Source organism: Perognathus longimembris, chromosome 13, assembly GCF_023159225.1.
Source record: "Perognathus longimembris pacificus isolate PPM17 chromosome 13, ASM2315922v1, whole genome shotgun sequence".
In the NCBI taxonomy this organism is placed as follows: Eukaryota; Metazoa; Chordata; class Mammalia; order Rodentia; family Heteromyidae; genus Perognathus; species Perognathus longimembris.
The window spans coordinates 12,649,083-12,666,398 of NC_063173.1; the positions used below are offsets into that span (position 1 = coordinate 12,649,083).

Sequence of the window (17,316 nt, forward strand, 5' to 3'; positions counted from 1 at the left end):
ATTCCAATTAACCAGCCAAAAGCCAGATTGAAGGCATGCTTAGGTGGTTAAAGTTCCAATTATGACCGAGCAAGCAAGAGCCCAAGGCCCTGAGGCAAGCCTTAGTAGTGGTATGACAGAAAAGATCCTGTACTGCAGGAAGGTGAGAATGGGTTTTGAGTGTGAGCCTGACATCTAGCATCCCATGAACTTTACTTTCTGCTGTATCCTGTGTTACTGTCCTAGGCATAACCCAGTAACAGTGCTGTCATGTGACTTTAGCAAGTTCTATCTTAGGGGCTCCAGAGTTCATTCTAGGTAGCTGAGAGAAAAATCCCTGAACCCATGATTTCACGTAGTGTTGATGATAATGGGCCTGCTTGGCTGGGGGCCTGGGCTCATTCCATTCCCATCTGCACACTCAATTCCCCGGGGCTCCAATACTCCACATTCTGTTCCCACCTTCTGTGAGCAGCGGTACACCGTCTCCCCTTCCCCAGAGGATTTCACTATGGCACTCCAGCTCCCCAAGGTTTAGGGCAGGGGGAGCAGCTGGTCCTGACAAAGGGAGGGCCCAGGGCGGGGTTTTGAGTGGATAGGAAACACGATGCTGGGTGCAGTCAGGGGAGGAGACAGCACGAGTCCAGACCTCCAGTCCTGCCTTCAGAAGTGGGTGCTACCATGGACCCCCTTCCGGTAAGGCGACCTCTGCTCCACTACCCCATCTCAGTCCCATTTCTAGCTCGGAACCAAACTATTGGAAAAGAGTAGAGGCAGGACACCCGAGCTGCCAGGCAAAGGGTGGGTACAACTGGGTGAGAGAACCCTGGGGCTCTTGCCTGGTCTACAAGATGAGCAGGGGGGTGGGCCCAGGCCTGGTAGAAGAGGGACACACAGTCTCAAGGGTGAGATGTCCCAATGCAAGGGGCAGAGCCGGCCAGTGCGTATGGTGAATAAGAAACACATTGGGGTCCTGCCAGGAGTCCTGTTCAGAGCTGCGGGTGTGGGGACAAGCCCAATTCAAAAGCCCTCTTGTGTGGACATGTCCGGACCTGCCCTGGAACCTTCAGAGTGCGCAGCTGGAAGATGAAGTCAACAAGAGGGCAGCTGGGCCCTGGATGGTCCTGAGCGCCTGCCTGTGGGGTGCGTTCCCAGTGTAGCATCTCCCACTCCATGTCCATCTACTTTAACCCCTTTCTCAGAGTCTTCTTCACGTTTGGCCCCACTGTGTGAGGATAGAAGTTTAACTGAGGAAGAGGCCCCCATCAGACCCACCCTGGTGCTTTTCTGAAGAAAATTACACAATAAAATAGTAATGCAGACAATCCTGGCCACTATGTGTTTGGGGGCAAGGAAGAACATAATGGAATCAGCTTAGGCTAGAAGGTGAGACGAAGGGAGATCCCCAAACAAAGCAAGGTTGGAAACTCAGGTTTCTGCCCTCTCCCCTCCATCCAGCCGCAACCCAACTGGACAGAGATCGTGAACAAGAAGCTCAAGTTTCCCCCCCAACTCCTAGGTGCCATCCAGGAGGGGCGTCTGGGGCTTGTGCAGCAGCTGCTGGAGTCGGGGGTAGAGGCCACAGGTGGGGGGCCGGGCGGGCCGCTGCGGAACGTGGAGGAGGCTGAGGACCGCTCCTGGAGAGAAGCCCTCAACCTGGCCATCCGCCTGGGCCACGAGGCCATCACCGATGTGCTGCTGGCCAATATCAAGTTTGACTTCAGACAGATCCACGAAGCCCTGCTGGTGGCCGTGGACACCAACCAGCCCGCGGTGGTGCGGCGCCTGCTGGCCCGGCTGGAACGGGAGAAGGGCCGCAAAGTGGACACCAAGTCTTTCTCGCTAGCTTTCTTTGACTCCTCAATCGATGGCTCCCGCTTTGCGCCGGGTGTGACGCCGCTCACCTTGGCCTGCCAGAAGGACCTGTATGAGATCGCACAGCTGCTCATGGACCAGGGCCACACCATTGCCCGGCCCCACCCCATCTCCTGTGCCTGCCTCGAGTGCAGCAACGCCCGCCGCTATGACTTGCTCAAGTTCTCCCTGTCCCGCATCAACACCTACCGCGGCATTGCCAGCAGGGCCCACCTGTCGCTGGCCAGTGAGGACGCCATGCTGGCTGCCTTCCAGCTCAGCCGGGAGCTCAGGCGCCTGGCACGCAAGGAGCCTGAGTTTAAGGTAGGGCTCTCCCACTTGCTCTGCCTTCAGGGCTCGGTATCTTTTTCCACTGAGGTAGGGATGGGTCCTTGGGGGTGTTCCAGAAAGTGAGAAGCCCTTGTCTCAGGAAATCTCTCCTGTTAGGCATCACAACCCCACCCCAAACAGCAAAGACCCACTCTAATGGCAGTAAAGAGGGGCCGAGAGGGCATTTGAAGTGAGGCCGCAGCCCCAGCAAGGACTGTGGGGTAGCAGATGGATATGCAGTGTTGAGGTCAGGAAGGCCTTGTGCAGGACCAAGGCTTCAGGACGCAGAGCCTGGAGGCAGGGCCGGGCCGGGAGTTGCATCAGCATAGTTGGTCTATCATTTACCCACTGGTGTCCCACGCAGGCCACACTTGATCCTTGCCTTAGAAGTTGTCATTAGCTAGAGAACCTAGGAGAGAAATGTCTAAGGCAGGCTGTGGCCCGTGCTGCCTTCACCTGCACCCCGGCGCTGGGAGCTGTGGAAGAGCAGGAGAATGGAAACTTCCCCTGCACAGCTAGCAGGAGAGGGTAGGCCTTGCCGAAGGGCTTTCCCTCCACTCTCGTGCACTGGGAAGGAGAAAGGGGAAGAAGGGAAGGAAGGAGGGATAGGTGGATAAGGGGCAAGAATTCTCATCCCCAGTTCATTGGCAGGGAATGGTAGTGAACACCTACAATCCCAGTTTGGGAGACTAGAGGTAGAGAGGTGGGAGGATGAAGAGTTCAAGGTCAGCTGAGCTCAGATAGCACATTCTTATAATCCTAGCTGCTCAGGAGGCTGTGAACAGAAGATCTTGGATCAAAGCCAGCTCTTTGGCAGACAAATCCAAGAAAACTCTTACTTCTAACTAGTCAGCACAAAGCTGGAACTGGAGCCAGAGCTCCAGAGTAAGAGTGAAAGGCACTGAGTTCAAGCCACAGCACTGGCACACACACACAAAAAGCGAGTTCAGAGCCAGCCTGCACAGTGAAATCTGGAGGGAGGGTTGGGGAACAGGTCTAGAAATGGAAAATCCAGGGGCTGGGAAGGTGGCTTAGCGGTAGAGTGCTTGCTTGCCTAGCATGCATGAAGCCCTTGGCTCAATTCCCCAGCACCACATAAACAGAAAAGGCCAGAAGGGGCACTGTGGCTCAAGTGGTAGAGCGCTAGCCTTGAGCAAAAAGAAGCCAGGGACAGTGCCCAGGCTCTGAGTTCAAGCCCCATGATTAGACAGAAAGAAGGAGAGAGAGAGACAGAGAGAAAGGAAGAAAGAAAGAGGGATGGAGGGAGGGAGGGAGAGAGAGGAAAAGTCTAAGGAACAGACAAAAGAGACAGGGTTGGGGTAGAGGTGATAAGGTAGAAACAACACCAGATCGGCAAAGGTGTTAAGAGGTCCCTGGAGCAAGATGAGGTGGCAGAGAAACGAGCAATCAATGACCTGGTGACTGGGTACAGAAAGTAATGGCCCTCAGGACAGAGATGGCCCAAGCCCACTCTTTGGGAAGAGCCAGGTCCTGGTTCATTGAGCGGGGCTACAGCCGCAGCGTGGCTGGTACACACACTTCCTTCCCTACAGCCTGAGTACATTGCCCTGGAGTCACTGAGCCAGGACTACGGCTTTGAGCTACTGGGCATGTGCCGGAACCAGAGTGAGGTCACTGCAGTGCTCAACGACCTGGGAGAGGACATCGAGACAGAGCCTGAGGCCGAGGGCCTGGCCCAGGCCTTTGAGGAAGGCATCCCCAACCTGGCGAGGCTACGGCTGGCTGTGAACTACAACCAGAAGCGGGTCAGCTGGGCCTTCACTGCCTCCCCTCTGCCCCAACCCCTTGCCCTGCCACCTCTGAGCAACTCCTTTTCTTGCCTTCGGGAAGACTGGGACACCTCAGTCCTGAGCACTCTTCTTTCCTAAACCCTTGAAGGCAAGAAAAGAAGGTCTCATCCCACCCTTGTTACCTTCAGCCTGAGTTCTAGCCCCTCACTGGCCTTCAGGAGACCACCACCTAACCAGCGTCCCACCTGAGACTTAATAGGCTTAGCCTTGTTTCTGGCCTGCCAGACGGGCTCAGTCTTCTTTGTTGCTAGAGTTTACTACTTTACTCTCCCCAGCAAGACGTGGCTGGATCTCTGTTTGTTTGTTTGTTTGTTTTTGGCCAGTCCTGGGCTTGGACTCAGGGCCTGAGCACTGTCCCTGGCTTCTTTTTGCTCAAGGCTAGCACTCTGCCACTTGAGCCACAGCGCCACTTCTGGCTGTTTTCTGTATATGTGGTGCTGGGGAATCAAACCCAGGGCCTCGTGTATACGAGGCAAGCTCTCTTGCCACTAGGCCATATTCCCAGCCCGTGGCTGGATCTCTGAAGAGTTAAATAGCAAGTGATTGGCTTCATCAGACACCCCTCCAAGCTAGACCTGCTGCCTTCCCAGCCTCCCCCCGCTCTTCACTTGCCACTGTCATCTCCCCTCACACATCCTGACCACGGAGAGTTGAACCCAAGCTTTTCTGTGTAGCATCTCTGGCCCTGTACTTCCAGGCAGCAGAACCTCTTTCCTTTGATTCTCAGACTGTTGTTGGCCCAAATCTCTGAGAAGGCAGGGAATCCTGGGGGTTCTGAGACCTGTAAACCAGTTCTACCACCATTGCCTAACTTAGAGTCAAGCTGGGCACTTGTGGCTCGTCTCATGAGCCTATAATTTTAGCTACTGTAGAGGCTGAGATGAGGAACATGGTTCAGAGCCAGCGTGGACAGGAAAGTCTGTTAGATTCTTATCTCCAATTAAGCACCCAAAAAGCCAGAAGTAGACTGTGGCTCAAGTAGTAGAGTGCTAGCCTTGAGTAAAAAAGCTCAGGGACAGTGCCCGGTCCTAAGTTCAAGACCCAGAAAAGAAAGATTATGCAATCTAGACAGCACAGGAAACCCTTCAAATTCAGTCTTCTCCTTCACAGATAAGATGTAGAGCAAGCTGGTGTTGCTCATGGTCACATGGCAAATGACTGTCCTCTTCTAGGTTGGCTGGTATGGGAAGAAAAGAAAGATGGAAGCCAGGCATGGTGGTGGTACATACTTCTAACCCCAGCACTCAGAAGGTTGAGGCAGAAAGATCATAAGTTTGAGACCAGCCTGGGCTACACAGCACAAACCTTATCAAAAAAAGATGGTTTAATCTGTGATAGCTAACTGTCTCTGCAGCCAACTGGTTTCCTCTTCCTTCCTGCCTGTGGCACCCCAAACCCCCCCCCCCCAATATCTAATCTCTGCTTAGTTTGTAGCACACCCTATCTGCCAGCAAGTCCTGTCCTCCATCTGGTGTGGGAACCTGGCTGGCTGGCGTGGAAGCACCACCATCTGGAAGCTGTTCATCGCCTTCCTCATCTTCCTCACCATGCCCTTCCTCTGCATTGGCTACTGGCTGGCACCCAAGTCTCGGGTACTCCAAATCAGATTCTTGAGCATTCATTTGCAGAGCACTTGCTTTAGGTCAGGCCCTCCCTGGGCCGCATGCTTTGTCAATGTCCCCACCCAGTAGCTTGAGGGAACTCTGCCAAGTTCTGGGCAGAGGAGGAACCTTGAACCAGGGAATGCAAATACTCTGGGTGCAGTGTACACAGTAACTAGCAGTCAGCACTGAGTGCTGGATCTCAGTGCCTCCAAAGCCTGGAGCCCTTACAGCTCTAAATTGTCCTAAAGAGAGGGCCACCCTAACCAAGATTTCCTTGAGATTCTACTGGGAGCAAAGCACAGGCCTGGATTCTGGGATGTGATGAACAGCCTGTTCCTGCTAAGCAGGAAGAACAAGGAAGGGGATACCAGGGAAGCAGGAACGGAAGGGCACAGGACAAGGCCCAGAGGAGGGAGAGTGTACCGCTTCAGAGAAACCAAAAGAAACAAGCGCACACAGCAGCAATATCACTAGTGAGCAGTCTGGGGACAGGGCAGCGCTCCAAAGTCTTGGAAATAAGTTAGAACGGAAGCTGATTGGAAAAGTTCCCTCGTGCAAAGGCAAGTTGGGGACAAGGGACAGGAATTACCCAGACTGTCACCCACGCAAGAGCTGGGTGACTGTTCATGTTAGGTAGTAGGAGGAACCTTTGACCTTGGTTGAGTTTGAAGAGTCCATGGGACAACATGCAGGAAAGTTACTTTACCTCTGTGTGCCTCCGTTCCTGAAGAAAAACATATAGCGAAAATAATACTTATCTGGGATGGTTGGGAAGAAGACAGGTGAAGCTCAGGGCCTGGTCTACAGAACATTCTTTTTTTTTTTTTCCTAGTCCTGGGGCTTGGACTCAGGGCCTGAGCACTGTCCCTGGCTTCTTTTTGCTCAAGGCTAGCACTCTGCCACTTGAGCCTCAGCACCACTTCTGGCCGTTTTCTAGATATGTGGTGCTGGAGAATTGAACCCAGGGCTTCATGTATACGAGGCGAGCTCTCTTGCCACTAGGCCATATCCCCAGCCCCCCCCCCCTTTTTTTAAATAATGGTAACATTCATTTATTTGCAATTTTATGCTAAACTTATTCCCATGTCTTAAGTTTTAGTTTCTTCAGTTTCTTCTGGGATACCTTCCTCTTCTGGTTTAGGAACCATCTGCTCTTTTTCAGCGAGGATCGTCTCCATGTGGCAGGGGGAGCTCATGGATGGGTTAATCCCACCATGGGCTCTGTAAGCTCGGCGGTGCATCTTGGGTGCTTTGTTCACCAGGATGTGTTCAGTGACCAGGAAGTCTACCTCTAAACCCTTCCGTTCAGCTTTACTCTGCATTCTTAAGCATGTGCAGCAGAAATTCAGCACTCTTTTTGGGCCACCGACCCTGTGTCCAGCCCCACTGTTTGGCCTGGGCACACCTGCCAACTCCACCATTGTAACGCCTGAAGGGCACACATTGCTTCTTTAAAGTGACATCTTTCAGGTATTGGGTAGCTTTTCGGATATGCATACCCTTGATGGCCTGGGCTGTTTCTCTGGTGTTCTTTTTTTTTTTTTTTTTTTTTTGGCCAGTCCTGGGGCTTGGACTCAGGGCCTGAGCACTGTCCCTGGCTTCTTTTTGCTCAAGGCTAGTACTCTGCCACTTGAGCCACAGCACCACTTCTGACCATTTTCTGCATATGTGGTGCTGGGGAATTGAACCCAGGGCCTCATGTATACGAGACAAGCACTCTTGCCACTAGGCCATATCCCCAGCCCCATCTCTGGTGTTCTTAAAGTGAACACAAAGATTCGAACCTCGTGACTTGCATGATTTCGTGGGGTTTTCTGGGTCTAGAGAGTAGCGAACCATTTTCACAGGTCACCTCAGGCCACTTACAGGAAGAGCTCTGGCCGTTTTCCATATATGTGGTGCTGAGGAATCGAACCCAGGGCTTCATGCATGTTAGGCAAGCACTCTACCGCTAAGCCACCTTCCCAGCCCCCTACAGGACATTCTTGATTAGTGTGTAGGTGCGTGAGTGAGTGACCCTGAGAAGAGCAGTAGTCCTCCGGGGTCCTGGGGTCCCAGCTGCGCAGCAGGGCGCCCTGCTGGGGAGGAACCAGGACTTCCTCTTCTCCCAAAGCTGGGCCGCCTGCTGAAGATCCCCGTGCTGAAGTTCTTGCTGCACTCAGCCTCCTACCTGTGGTTCCTCATCTTCCTGCTGGGAGAGTCCCTGGCCATGGAGACGCAGCTGAGCACCTTCCGAGGCCGCAGCCAGAGTGTCTGGGAGACTTCACTACACATGATTTGGGTCGCAGGTACGCAGGTGGAACTGTTTACTCATGGCAAATTTATTTCAGGGCCCTCACTGTCCTTGATAAGCACCTCTGGACGTCCAACCAGACTCCCCAGGCTCCATCACAAGAGACATCAGGGAATCCAGCCCCGTAGCAGACTCCTGAGCAACGATCCTTAGGCACAGGAAATGGAAATTTTCATTTTGTCCAGAGTATACAGCAAATAGAACCAGATATTACTAACTCCGGGGGTTCCTATCCTCTCACTAAGAAACTAAGAAACCCATTCAAGTTCGGGCCTGGTGGCTTCTGTCGGTACTCCTAGCTTCTCCGGAGGCTGAGATCTGTGAATCACAGTTGCAAACCAGCCCGGGCAGCAAAGTCCATGATGAGACTCTTATCTCCAACTGACTGCCAAAAAGCCAGAAGTAGAGCTGTGGCACAAGTGGTAGAGCACTTGCCTTGAGCAGAAAAGCTCAGGGATAGTGCCCAAGCCTTGAGTCCAAGCCCCTGTACTGGCACAGGGAGGCGGGGGAGGATAGGAAAGGAAAGGAGAAACAAAAGCAGCCAACCTCAAATGACCTCAAATGAAACCAACAATTCTCCCCTTGCCCGTGTGGGGGGAATTGCAAACATATAAGGAAAAACCTCACTTATTTAGGGAAGACTCTAAGTATTTGCCCAGTACTTATTTAGTGGAAGGCAGGGAATGGATGTAAATTGTTCCTTCCCGGTGTGGCCTCTCCCGGGTCTCCTCACTTTCTGAGCATCAGCTACTGGTGGCCCTTGGTCCAGCTGCCACGGGCTGAGTGTGGTGCACCAGAGAGGGGTCCTTACTGTCACTTAAGATCATGTTGCCCCCGGATAGGTGAAGTGATGTCTTAGCACCCCGCCCTCCAGCACAGGATCCCCTTCACCATCCGGTGGCTCTGATCTGGAAGGACGAGAGGGTTCTGCCCCCTCCTCTCCTGGCTGGCCTCTGCTTCCTCCAGGCTTCCTGTGGTTTGAGTGTAAGGAAGTGTGGATCGAGGGCCTGCGCAGCTACCTGCTGGACTGGTGGAACTTCCTGGATGTGGTCATCCTGTCTCTGTACCTGGCGGCCTTCGCACTGCGCATCCTCCTGGCGGGGCTTGCCTTCCTGCATTGCCGGGATGCCTCTGATGGCCCCACCTGTCACTATTTCACCACGGCTGGTAAGTACCCCCCCCCCACTGTCCCCCCCAGCTCAGCCCTGAATGCCTCGGTCTCTCTCCTTCCTCGGCCCTCAGCCGCTGCCGCCATCCCGCCTTGCACAGAGCGAAGCGAGTGGCGCACAGAGGATCCCCAGTTCTTGGCCGAGGTGCTCTTTGCCGTCACCAGCATGCTCAGCTTTACCCGCCTGGCCTACATCCTGCCAGCCCACGAGTCCCTGGGCACGCTGCAGATTTCCATTGGCAGGATGATCGATGACATGATCCGGTGCGTACTTTCCCAGCTCAGAGTCCTCTCTCTTCAGAGGGATGTCACAGGACCTCCTTCCGAACATCCCCGGCTCTGGAGTAGCCCAGACGGTCACCTGTGTTGTCACTCAAGGGGCAGAAGCTGCCGAGACCTGGGGAAATGTGGGCAGAATTTGGAGTGTAAATGTAAAGCATTTCTCTGCTGGTAGGGGCTATAATGGTCACCTAGGCCCATCAGCTCAGGAGATTACAAACCACACGATCAATGAAGGCCATGGGTTGACATCCTCCCTCCCCCCAACCCCCTTTACTTTTTTGGTACTGAGGATGGAACCTAGGAGACTGCACTTGCTAGGCGATCTCCTTGCCACTGAGCTATATCCCAGCCTGCTTGATATCCTTGTGTATCTGTGTGTTTGTGCTGATCCTGAGGCTTGAAATCAAGACCTGGCCACTGTCCCTGAGCTAGTTTGTGTAAGGCTAGCCCTCTACTACTTGAGCCACAGTTCTACTTCTGCCTTGTTGGTGGTTAATTGAAGAGCCTCATGGACCTCCCTGCCCAGGATGACTTTGAACCACAATTTTGGTACCCAGCCATTACTTCACATTCTGTTCCTGGTGCAGTTACTATCTTTGTGACCTCTCCCTGGGTCTCAGTTTCCCCTTTCTTTGGATAGATAAGTCATATACAGCTAAATCTGGCCTCTCGCCCCAGTCAGAGCCCAGGGTTAATATCTGAGGCAAGATCAGAGTGGGTGCTATTAGAGGAATGAACTAGTTACATGTGTGAACAGGTTTAGCTCAGCTAGGAGGACCTTACACCTCACCTTGGGATCTTACCTTCTCTCTGGCAGGCTAATTCATTCTCACATTTGCCTCTAAGTCTCTGGGTGGTAACTGCTGTCCAGTAAGAGCCTCTGGCTCCTGGGTACGTGGTAGGATCTCAGCATCTCAATTCCTCCCTAACAGACTGGTTCGTTCCCAGCTTACGTTGCCTAGATTCAGTACCCATTATTCTCAGAAGGGAGACCTTCTGTTTGAGCACTTACCTGAAATCCCTCCTAATTTACTTCTCCCAAATTCCTTGCTTTCATTAACAATCAAAAGGAGTAGTTGTTAGATAAAGAGCTAGGCAGGCCATTACCCCCACCCCTGTTCCGAGAGCCTGGTTTCTCCTAAGGACTCTCCTATGTCCCACCCCTTGCCAGGTTCATGTTCATCCTCATGATCATCCTGACTGCCTTCCTCTGTGGCCTCAACAACATCTACGTGCCTTACCAGGAGACAGAGCGGCTGGGCAAGTACGCTGGGACGAGGGGGTGGGGGGGCAAGTAGAGCATAGAGGACCTTGCATCTTGATTCATCTTTCTCCTTCCTTAAGTTGCATACTTTTTTTTTTCATTTTTCTTTCTTTTTTTTCTTCTTTGGCAGTACTAGGGTTTGAACTCAGGGCCTCATACTTGCTGAGTCATGCCTCTGGTCCCTTTGTGCACTGGCTATTTTTGGAGGTAGGGTCTCAGTTCCTGCCTGGCATATGCCTGGACCTCGATCCTCCGTTTTCTGCTTCCTACGTTAGTTAGCTGGAATGACGGGTGTACAACACCACACTCAGCTCCCTCCACTACGGTAAAATCTCATGAACTCTTCTGCCTGGCCTGAAATGTTGATCTTCCGGATCTTAGCCTCCTACATAGCTAGCCTGTAGTTATAAGCCACTATGTCTAGCTATTAGTTGAGAAGGGGTCTTGTGAACTTTTCTGCCCAAGATGATCTCCAACCACCGTCCTCCCAGCCTCAACTTTTCAAGTTGCTAGAATTATAGTTATGAGCCTCAAGCACCAGGCCACTCAAGTTTCTTATTCCCACATTGATTCACTGTGTCAGTCATTCATTTGTTCATTTACACATTCATCCATTCACTCATTTCCTCAAACTTTTTATTAAAAAAAAAAGTCAATCCTGAGCTGGGAATATGGCCTAGTGGTAGAGTGCTCGCCTCATATACATGAAGCCCTGGGTTCGATTCCTCAGCACCACATATATAGAAAAAAGCCAGAAGTGGTGCTGTGGCTCAAGTGGCAGAGTGCTAGCTTTGAGCAAAAAGAAGCCAGGGACAGTGCTCAGACCCTGAGTTCAAGCTCCAGGACTGGCAAAAAAGTCAATCCTATGAAAAAATTAAAAGTAAGTTAGACACTTCTATTGAGCTTCACCCAGTTGTTACTGTTTGCCACATTTACCTGCTCTGTTCTTTTTTGATTCCTTCTTTTCCTCCCAAGCTATTTATAAATTCTAAACAATAGGACACTTCACCTGTAAGTAATGTAGAATGTTCTCTTAAGGGTTGAAAGTGTGGCTCAAGTGGTAGAGTGCCTGCCCAGGAAGTGTAAGGCCCTGAGTTCAAACCTTAGTACTTTTTTTTTTTTAAAGAGGTATTTTTTTGCTGAGAATCTCAGATAAGATATACCAGCCGTATAGATCAGGGTAGCTAGGAACATTTAAAGGTTGAAGAAGTAAAACATATTAGGTGGGATTAACATTTGGAAAGGATACGTCAGTACCATGTGGAGTATTGGGAAAACAAGTTGCAATCTGTGCTGATGCTGACGCAGAGAACATAAGAAAGATTCACACATAAATGGAACAGGAGGACTCTGACCAGGCCGCTGTGTGACTAGTGGATAAACACTTTCTTCTGCATGTAGGGACTGTAGATCAGGAAGGGCTTCCTGGAAGGAGGAGCCCCGGGGTTGTTGCTGTGCTCTGTACCACATCCTCTCCCACACACCCACGCAGAACAGTAACAACCTTTGGGTTTATTTTTTGTCTTGAGTGTGTGTGTGTGTGTGTGTGTGTGTGTGTGTGTGTGTGTGTGTGCCAGTTCTGAGGCTTGAATTTACAGCCTGGGCGCTATCCCTGAGCTTCTTTAGTCAAGGTGATCACTCTACCACTTGAGCTATCGTTCCACTTCTGGATTTTTCTTTTTCTTTTTGCCTGTAGTTTTCTTGGTAGAGTCTCACAGACTTTCTTGCCCAGGCTAGCTTCGAACTGCAATCCTCACATCCCAGCCTCTAAGTAGGTAGGATTACAGACATGAGCCACGGGCACCCAGCTTTTTTTTCTTTTTGACAGTACTCCAGTTTAAACTCAGGGCCTCCTACTTGCTAGCTGGTTCTCTACCACTTAAGCCAGACCCCAAGCCCTTTTAGGATTTAGGTGTCTTGTTGTTGTTGATGTTAAATGCTGGGCTTAGCACTCTTGCTTGTCTTTTTCACTCCAGGCTAGTGCCCTGAGTGAGCACACACACACAAAAGTTCTACTGAGGGGCTGGGAATATGGCCTAGTGGCAAGAGTGCTTGCCTCGTATACATGAAGCCCTGGGTTCGATTCCTCAGCACCACATATACAGAAAATGGCCAGAAGTGGTGCTGTGGCTCAAGTGGCAGAGTGCTAGCCTTGAGCAAAAAAGAAGCCAGGGACAGTGCTCAGGCCCTGAGTTCACGGCCTAGGACTGGCCAAAAAAAAAAAAAAAAAAAGTTCTACTGGTTAATTAGAGATAAGAGTCTTAAAGATTCTGCTGCCTGGGCTAGTTTCAAACCACAATCCTCAGATCGTAGCCTCCTGTGTTGCTAGGATTATAGGCGTGTGTCACTAGCAACCAGTTGCTTTTGTTAGTTTTGAGGTAGGGCTAGCCTCAGATATCTTTGATGGGAAGCGTAAAGGTTGGGGCTGAGAAAGGGCTAGCTAGGGTCTGGATGGTGTAGGTGGTCCAGAGGGCTTCATGACATAGAACACCTGTGGTGTTCATGGAGTGGGAGGCGGAGGGAATCAGGGTGGGGGGGCCTCAGACTTCTCACCCCCAAATTTTCCCCTCATTTTTCTGGCCTGGTGTGCTAGTTTCAACGAGACATTCCAGTTTCTGTTCTGGACCATGTTTGGCATGGAGGAACACAGCGTGGTCGACATGCCTCAGTTTCTGGTGCCTGAATTTGTGGGCCGAGCCCTCTACGGCATCTTCACCATCGTCATGGTCATTGTGCTGCTCAACATGCTCATTGCCATGATCACCAACTCCTTCCAGAAGATCGAGGTATGTGAACAGAAGGCAGCTAATCCCAGGGGGACGGGGGCAGGAAGGGACAGAGACGCTCGGCATAAGGAGTCAAGACACGAGTTCCTGCTCTTTCTACTGTTTTGTTTCATGGCTTTGGGTTAGTGAGGGGTTTACATTTAAGCCTGTAATGCCAGCACCGATGTGGGAGGTAGGGTGAAGTCCTGTTGGGTGTGGGTGGCTCACACCTGTAATTCTAGCTACTTAGGAGGCTGAGACCTAAGGTCCCAGGTAGTAAAGTCCATGAGAATCTTACCTCCAATTAACCACCAAAAAGAAGTAGTGCTGTGACTCTAGCGGTAGAGAGCTAGCCTTGAGCAAACATGCTCAGGGACAGTGCCCAGGCCTGGAATCCAAGCCCCAGTTCTGGCATCAGAGGGGGGAGAAGGGGGAGGGGACCAGGTGCTAATGTCTCACGCTTGTCATCCCAGCTACTCAGGAGTCTGAGATCTGAGGAATGTGGTTCAAAGCCAGCTTGGGTAGGAAAGTCCTTGAGCCTCTTATCTCCAACTAATCTCAGAAAAGGCCAGAAGTGGCGCTGTGGCTCAAGTGGTAGAGTGCTAGCCTTGAGCAAAAGGAGCTCAGGGATAGGCCCACAATTCAAGCCCCAGGACCAGCAAAAAGCTGGGGGCGGGGGGAGGGGGGAGGAGTGGTTGCCAACTGGAGATTAGAAGAGGTGAGGATGGGGAAAGAGGTGACGATCAAGAGGCCGGGAGTCAATGCGATGCTTACATAGCCTCCTGGCCCCCAGGACGATGCTGATGTGGAATGGAAGTTTGCTCGCTCCAAGCTCTACTTGTCCTACTTCCGAGAGGGTCTGACACTGCCTGTGCCCTTCAACATCCTGCCCTCTCCCAAGGCCTTCTTCTACTTTCTCAGGTGATGACCTCCGAGCTCAAACTCCCTGCACACTGCCCAGCTCATGCCCCTAGTTCTAGGCCTTGTCCCCTAACTGATCTTTTCTACCATTGAAATATCTCAGGAGAATATTCCAGATCATTTGCTGTTGCTGTTGCTGCTGCAAAACCAAGAAGCCAGCCTACCCCCCCACCCCCACCTTTGTGAGTACCTCATCCGCTTGCTGTGGGCTTGCCACACACGAGCTTCCCCTGTATTACCTAGGCCGGTCTGGGTGTACATGCAGGTTTGGGCACGTGTCTTCCCAGAAAACCATTCCCAACTCCCACTTTCCTGGTTTCCCTCTTCCCTAGACTTCCACCCTGTCCTGCAGCCTGAACAGAAGTCTAGCCACACTCTTTCCCAATGCAAATACCTTCCACGCTCCAGACAAACTGGGCCAAAATGTGAATACATTTGTTTTGTTTTGTTTTTTGTACTGGTCCTGGTGCTTGAACTCGGGACCTGGGCGCTGTCCTTGAACTTCTTTTGCTCAACGCTTGAGTCACAGTACCACTACTTTTTTTCTTTTTTGGTCATTCATGGAGCTTAAACTCAGGACCTGGCACTGTCTCTGAGCTCCTTTGCTCAAGGCTAGCGCTCTACCACTTTGAGCCACAGCTCTACTTCCGGTTTTCGGGTGGTTAATTGGAGATAAGAGTCTCATAGACTTTCCTGCCTGGGCTGGCTTTGAACTCTCATCCTCAGTTCTCAGCCTCCTGAGTAGCTAGGATGACAGTCGTGAGCCACCAGTGCTGCCTCAGTGTGAGTGAATGTTTTTCAAGGACTTCTATGCACAGCCACATAATCAAAGCCTCTGAAAAAAAGCAGAGGGCCAGACTGAGCAAAAAAGCCAAGCTAGCGAGCTCTGGCTCTGAGTGTAAGCCTCAGTACCAGCTGAGAAGGCTGGCATTTGAAGGATTCGCCTCCCTCCCATCACCTGTACCCTAACCCAGTCCAGCTCGCCACGAGAGCCCCTTCCTAGTTCCCACAGCCGACGTCTAGGGCCACAGGGGCTTCTTCCTTTCTCCTTCCCCTCCCAGCCCTGCCCTCACCCCATCTGTGTCCTCTCACAGTCAGCCCGTCCTCCACTTTGGGGTCTCCCTCCCTCTCTCTACCTTTCAGGGCTTCCCTGTGAGATGGACGCAGACCAAGGGCTAGGTGTATGGCCTTTCGGGACAGAAAACCTAGTCGTATTTTGCCGTGGTCCTTTACTGATGAGGCAGGTCTGTCATGAGAGGAGGGCTGTGGTAAAGACTCTCACTCTCCTGTCTTTCCATTCCAGGCCAACCCTGGGGCCGGGGCAGGGATCGGGGTGGGGCCTGGGAAGGGTGAGCGAGGCTCCTACCGTCTCCGCGTCATCAAGGCCCTGGTGCAGCGCTACATAGAAACTGCCCGACGGGAGTTCGAGGAGACCCGCCGCAAAGGTGAGCTGTCTCCAAGCCTTCCCCGCACCCAGTCACGCCTCTCATTCAGCTGGGTTTGTGTGTGGCCCCCTTTTGCCCTACTCTTGGAAGCCATAGGCCCGCATCCCGCACTGTCCTGCCACTGTTACCCTTTGACCCAAGCCAGCATTTGTTATTTGTTCCAGTGTTTTCTTTTTCGTTCTTCTTTTTTTAATTTTTGTCCGTCATGGGGCTTGAACTCAGGGACTGGGTGCTGTCCTTGAGCTCTTTTGCTCAAGGCTAGCGCTCTATCACTTCGAGCCACTGCACCACTTCCAGTTGTCTGGTGGTTAATTGGAGATAAGAGTCTCGTAGACTTTCCTGCCAGGGCTGGCTTTGAACTGTGATCCTCAGATCTCAGGCTGAGTAACTAGGATGACAGGTGTGAGCCACCAGCACCTAGCTCTAGTGTTTTTGTTTAATCACTCACTCCTGCTTTCATTCACATGTTCATTTTTTCCTCCTATCCATCATGCAACCCTGGTTCACCGCCATGTCTTCCTGTTCCGGGTGCTGTTAGGAGGGAGGGGGCTGTGTAGACGCTTTCGGAGTGATGAGAAACCATCCTAACGAGTAGAAAATGCTTAGCTGAGACACAGACTGCAGTGGGAGCCCACAGGGTAGAAAAGAGTCGTTTTGTGAGCAGCAGGGGAAGGGAAGAGAGGAGAAGGGCAGGCGGGATGTGAGCTAGGCGAGAGGACCAATGGAGACCCACGTACAGGCCTGGCTCCTCCATGGCCCCTCCCTCAGAGCCTCCTTTCTGGCCCGTAGGTCTCCCCTTTAGCTCCTAAAGTTTTCCCCTCCCACTGCTCCTCAGACTCATCTGCTCCAGATTCTGTCTGCCCAGGTCACCTCCTCAGATCTCCAAGTCCACCCTCAGGACCCCAGACAGGGTGTCTCTGGGGTTCTTTTGGGGGTGGGAGGGAAGAGGTCTTGAACAGGCTCAACTTCTGAAAGACTTCCCCTCCACACTTCCCCTCCCCAGACCTGGGCAACAGACTCACAGAGCTGACCAAGACTGTATCTCGCCTCCAAAGCGAGGTGGCCGGCGTGCAGCGGACCCTGGCGACGGGAGGGACACCCCGGCCCCCCGACGGCGCCAGCATCCTCAGCCGCTACATCACGCGTGTGCGCAACAGCTTCCAGAACCTGGGCCCCTCCATTCTGGAGAGCCCAGAGCTGGCTGTGCCAGGGGTTATGGAGACACAGGACTCCCTGGAAGCTGGGCTCCGGGCGGGACTTCCGGCAGAGGCTGGGACTCCAGCTTCCGAGGAGGGCGTGCCTTCTTCCCCCAATCATGTGCTGGTGCACGAGTGCGTGCCTTCTTCCCCTGTGCGCGTGCTGGTGCACAGAGAGCAAGAGGGAGAGGGGCCCGGGGACGTGCCCCCACCCTGAGGAGGAGGTGAAGACCCGGGAGGGTCCTAATGCCTTGGAAGGTTCCCTTCTGTCACTATTCAGCTTAGTTGGGGTGGGGGGTGTGATGAGGGCCACTCAGTAGAAACTTCTATGGAATCCCTTGTCTTAATAAAGTCACTGCATATGCATGTTAGAGACCTGCCCAGTGGGAGCATTGCCATCTGTG

General features: G+C 52.4%; 1 protein-coding gene and 1 pseudogene across 1 annotated transcript; one reads left to right on the plus strand and one right to left on the minus strand.

Moving 5' to 3' along the window:
• The first annotated feature begins 15 nt into the window (after positions 1-15).
• On the plus strand, positions 16-17,285 carry LOC125361726 (short transient receptor potential channel 2). The gene is made up of 13 exons (XM_048360303.1): positions 16-675; positions 1,438-2,157; positions 3,717-3,929; positions 5,402-5,566; positions 7,692-7,866; positions 8,838-9,038; positions 9,141-9,303; positions 10,493-10,585; positions 13,179-13,371; positions 14,144-14,271; positions 14,375-14,453; positions 15,575-15,716; positions 16,720-17,285. The coding sequence occupies exons 1-13, from the start codon at positions 661-663 to the stop codon at positions 17,127-17,129; spliced, it is 2,697 nt and encodes an 898-aa protein (XP_048216260.1). The 5' UTR covers positions 16-660; the 3' UTR covers positions 17,130-17,285.
• LOC125361724 lies at positions 6,654-7,108 on the minus strand (annotated as a pseudogene).
• Positions 17,286-17,316: the final 31 nt, after the last annotated feature.

Coding starts and splice junctions, on each gene's coding strand:
- LOC125361726 (XM_048360303.1), top strand. Junction 2,158..3,716: donor GCAAGGAGCCTGAGTTTAAG/GTAGGGCTCTCC, acceptor CCTTCCCTACAG/CCTGAGTACATTGCCCTGGA. Junction 15,717..16,719: donor CGAGGAGACCCGCCGCAAAG/GTGAGCTGTCTC, acceptor TCCCCTCCCCAG/ACCTGGGCAACAGACTCACA.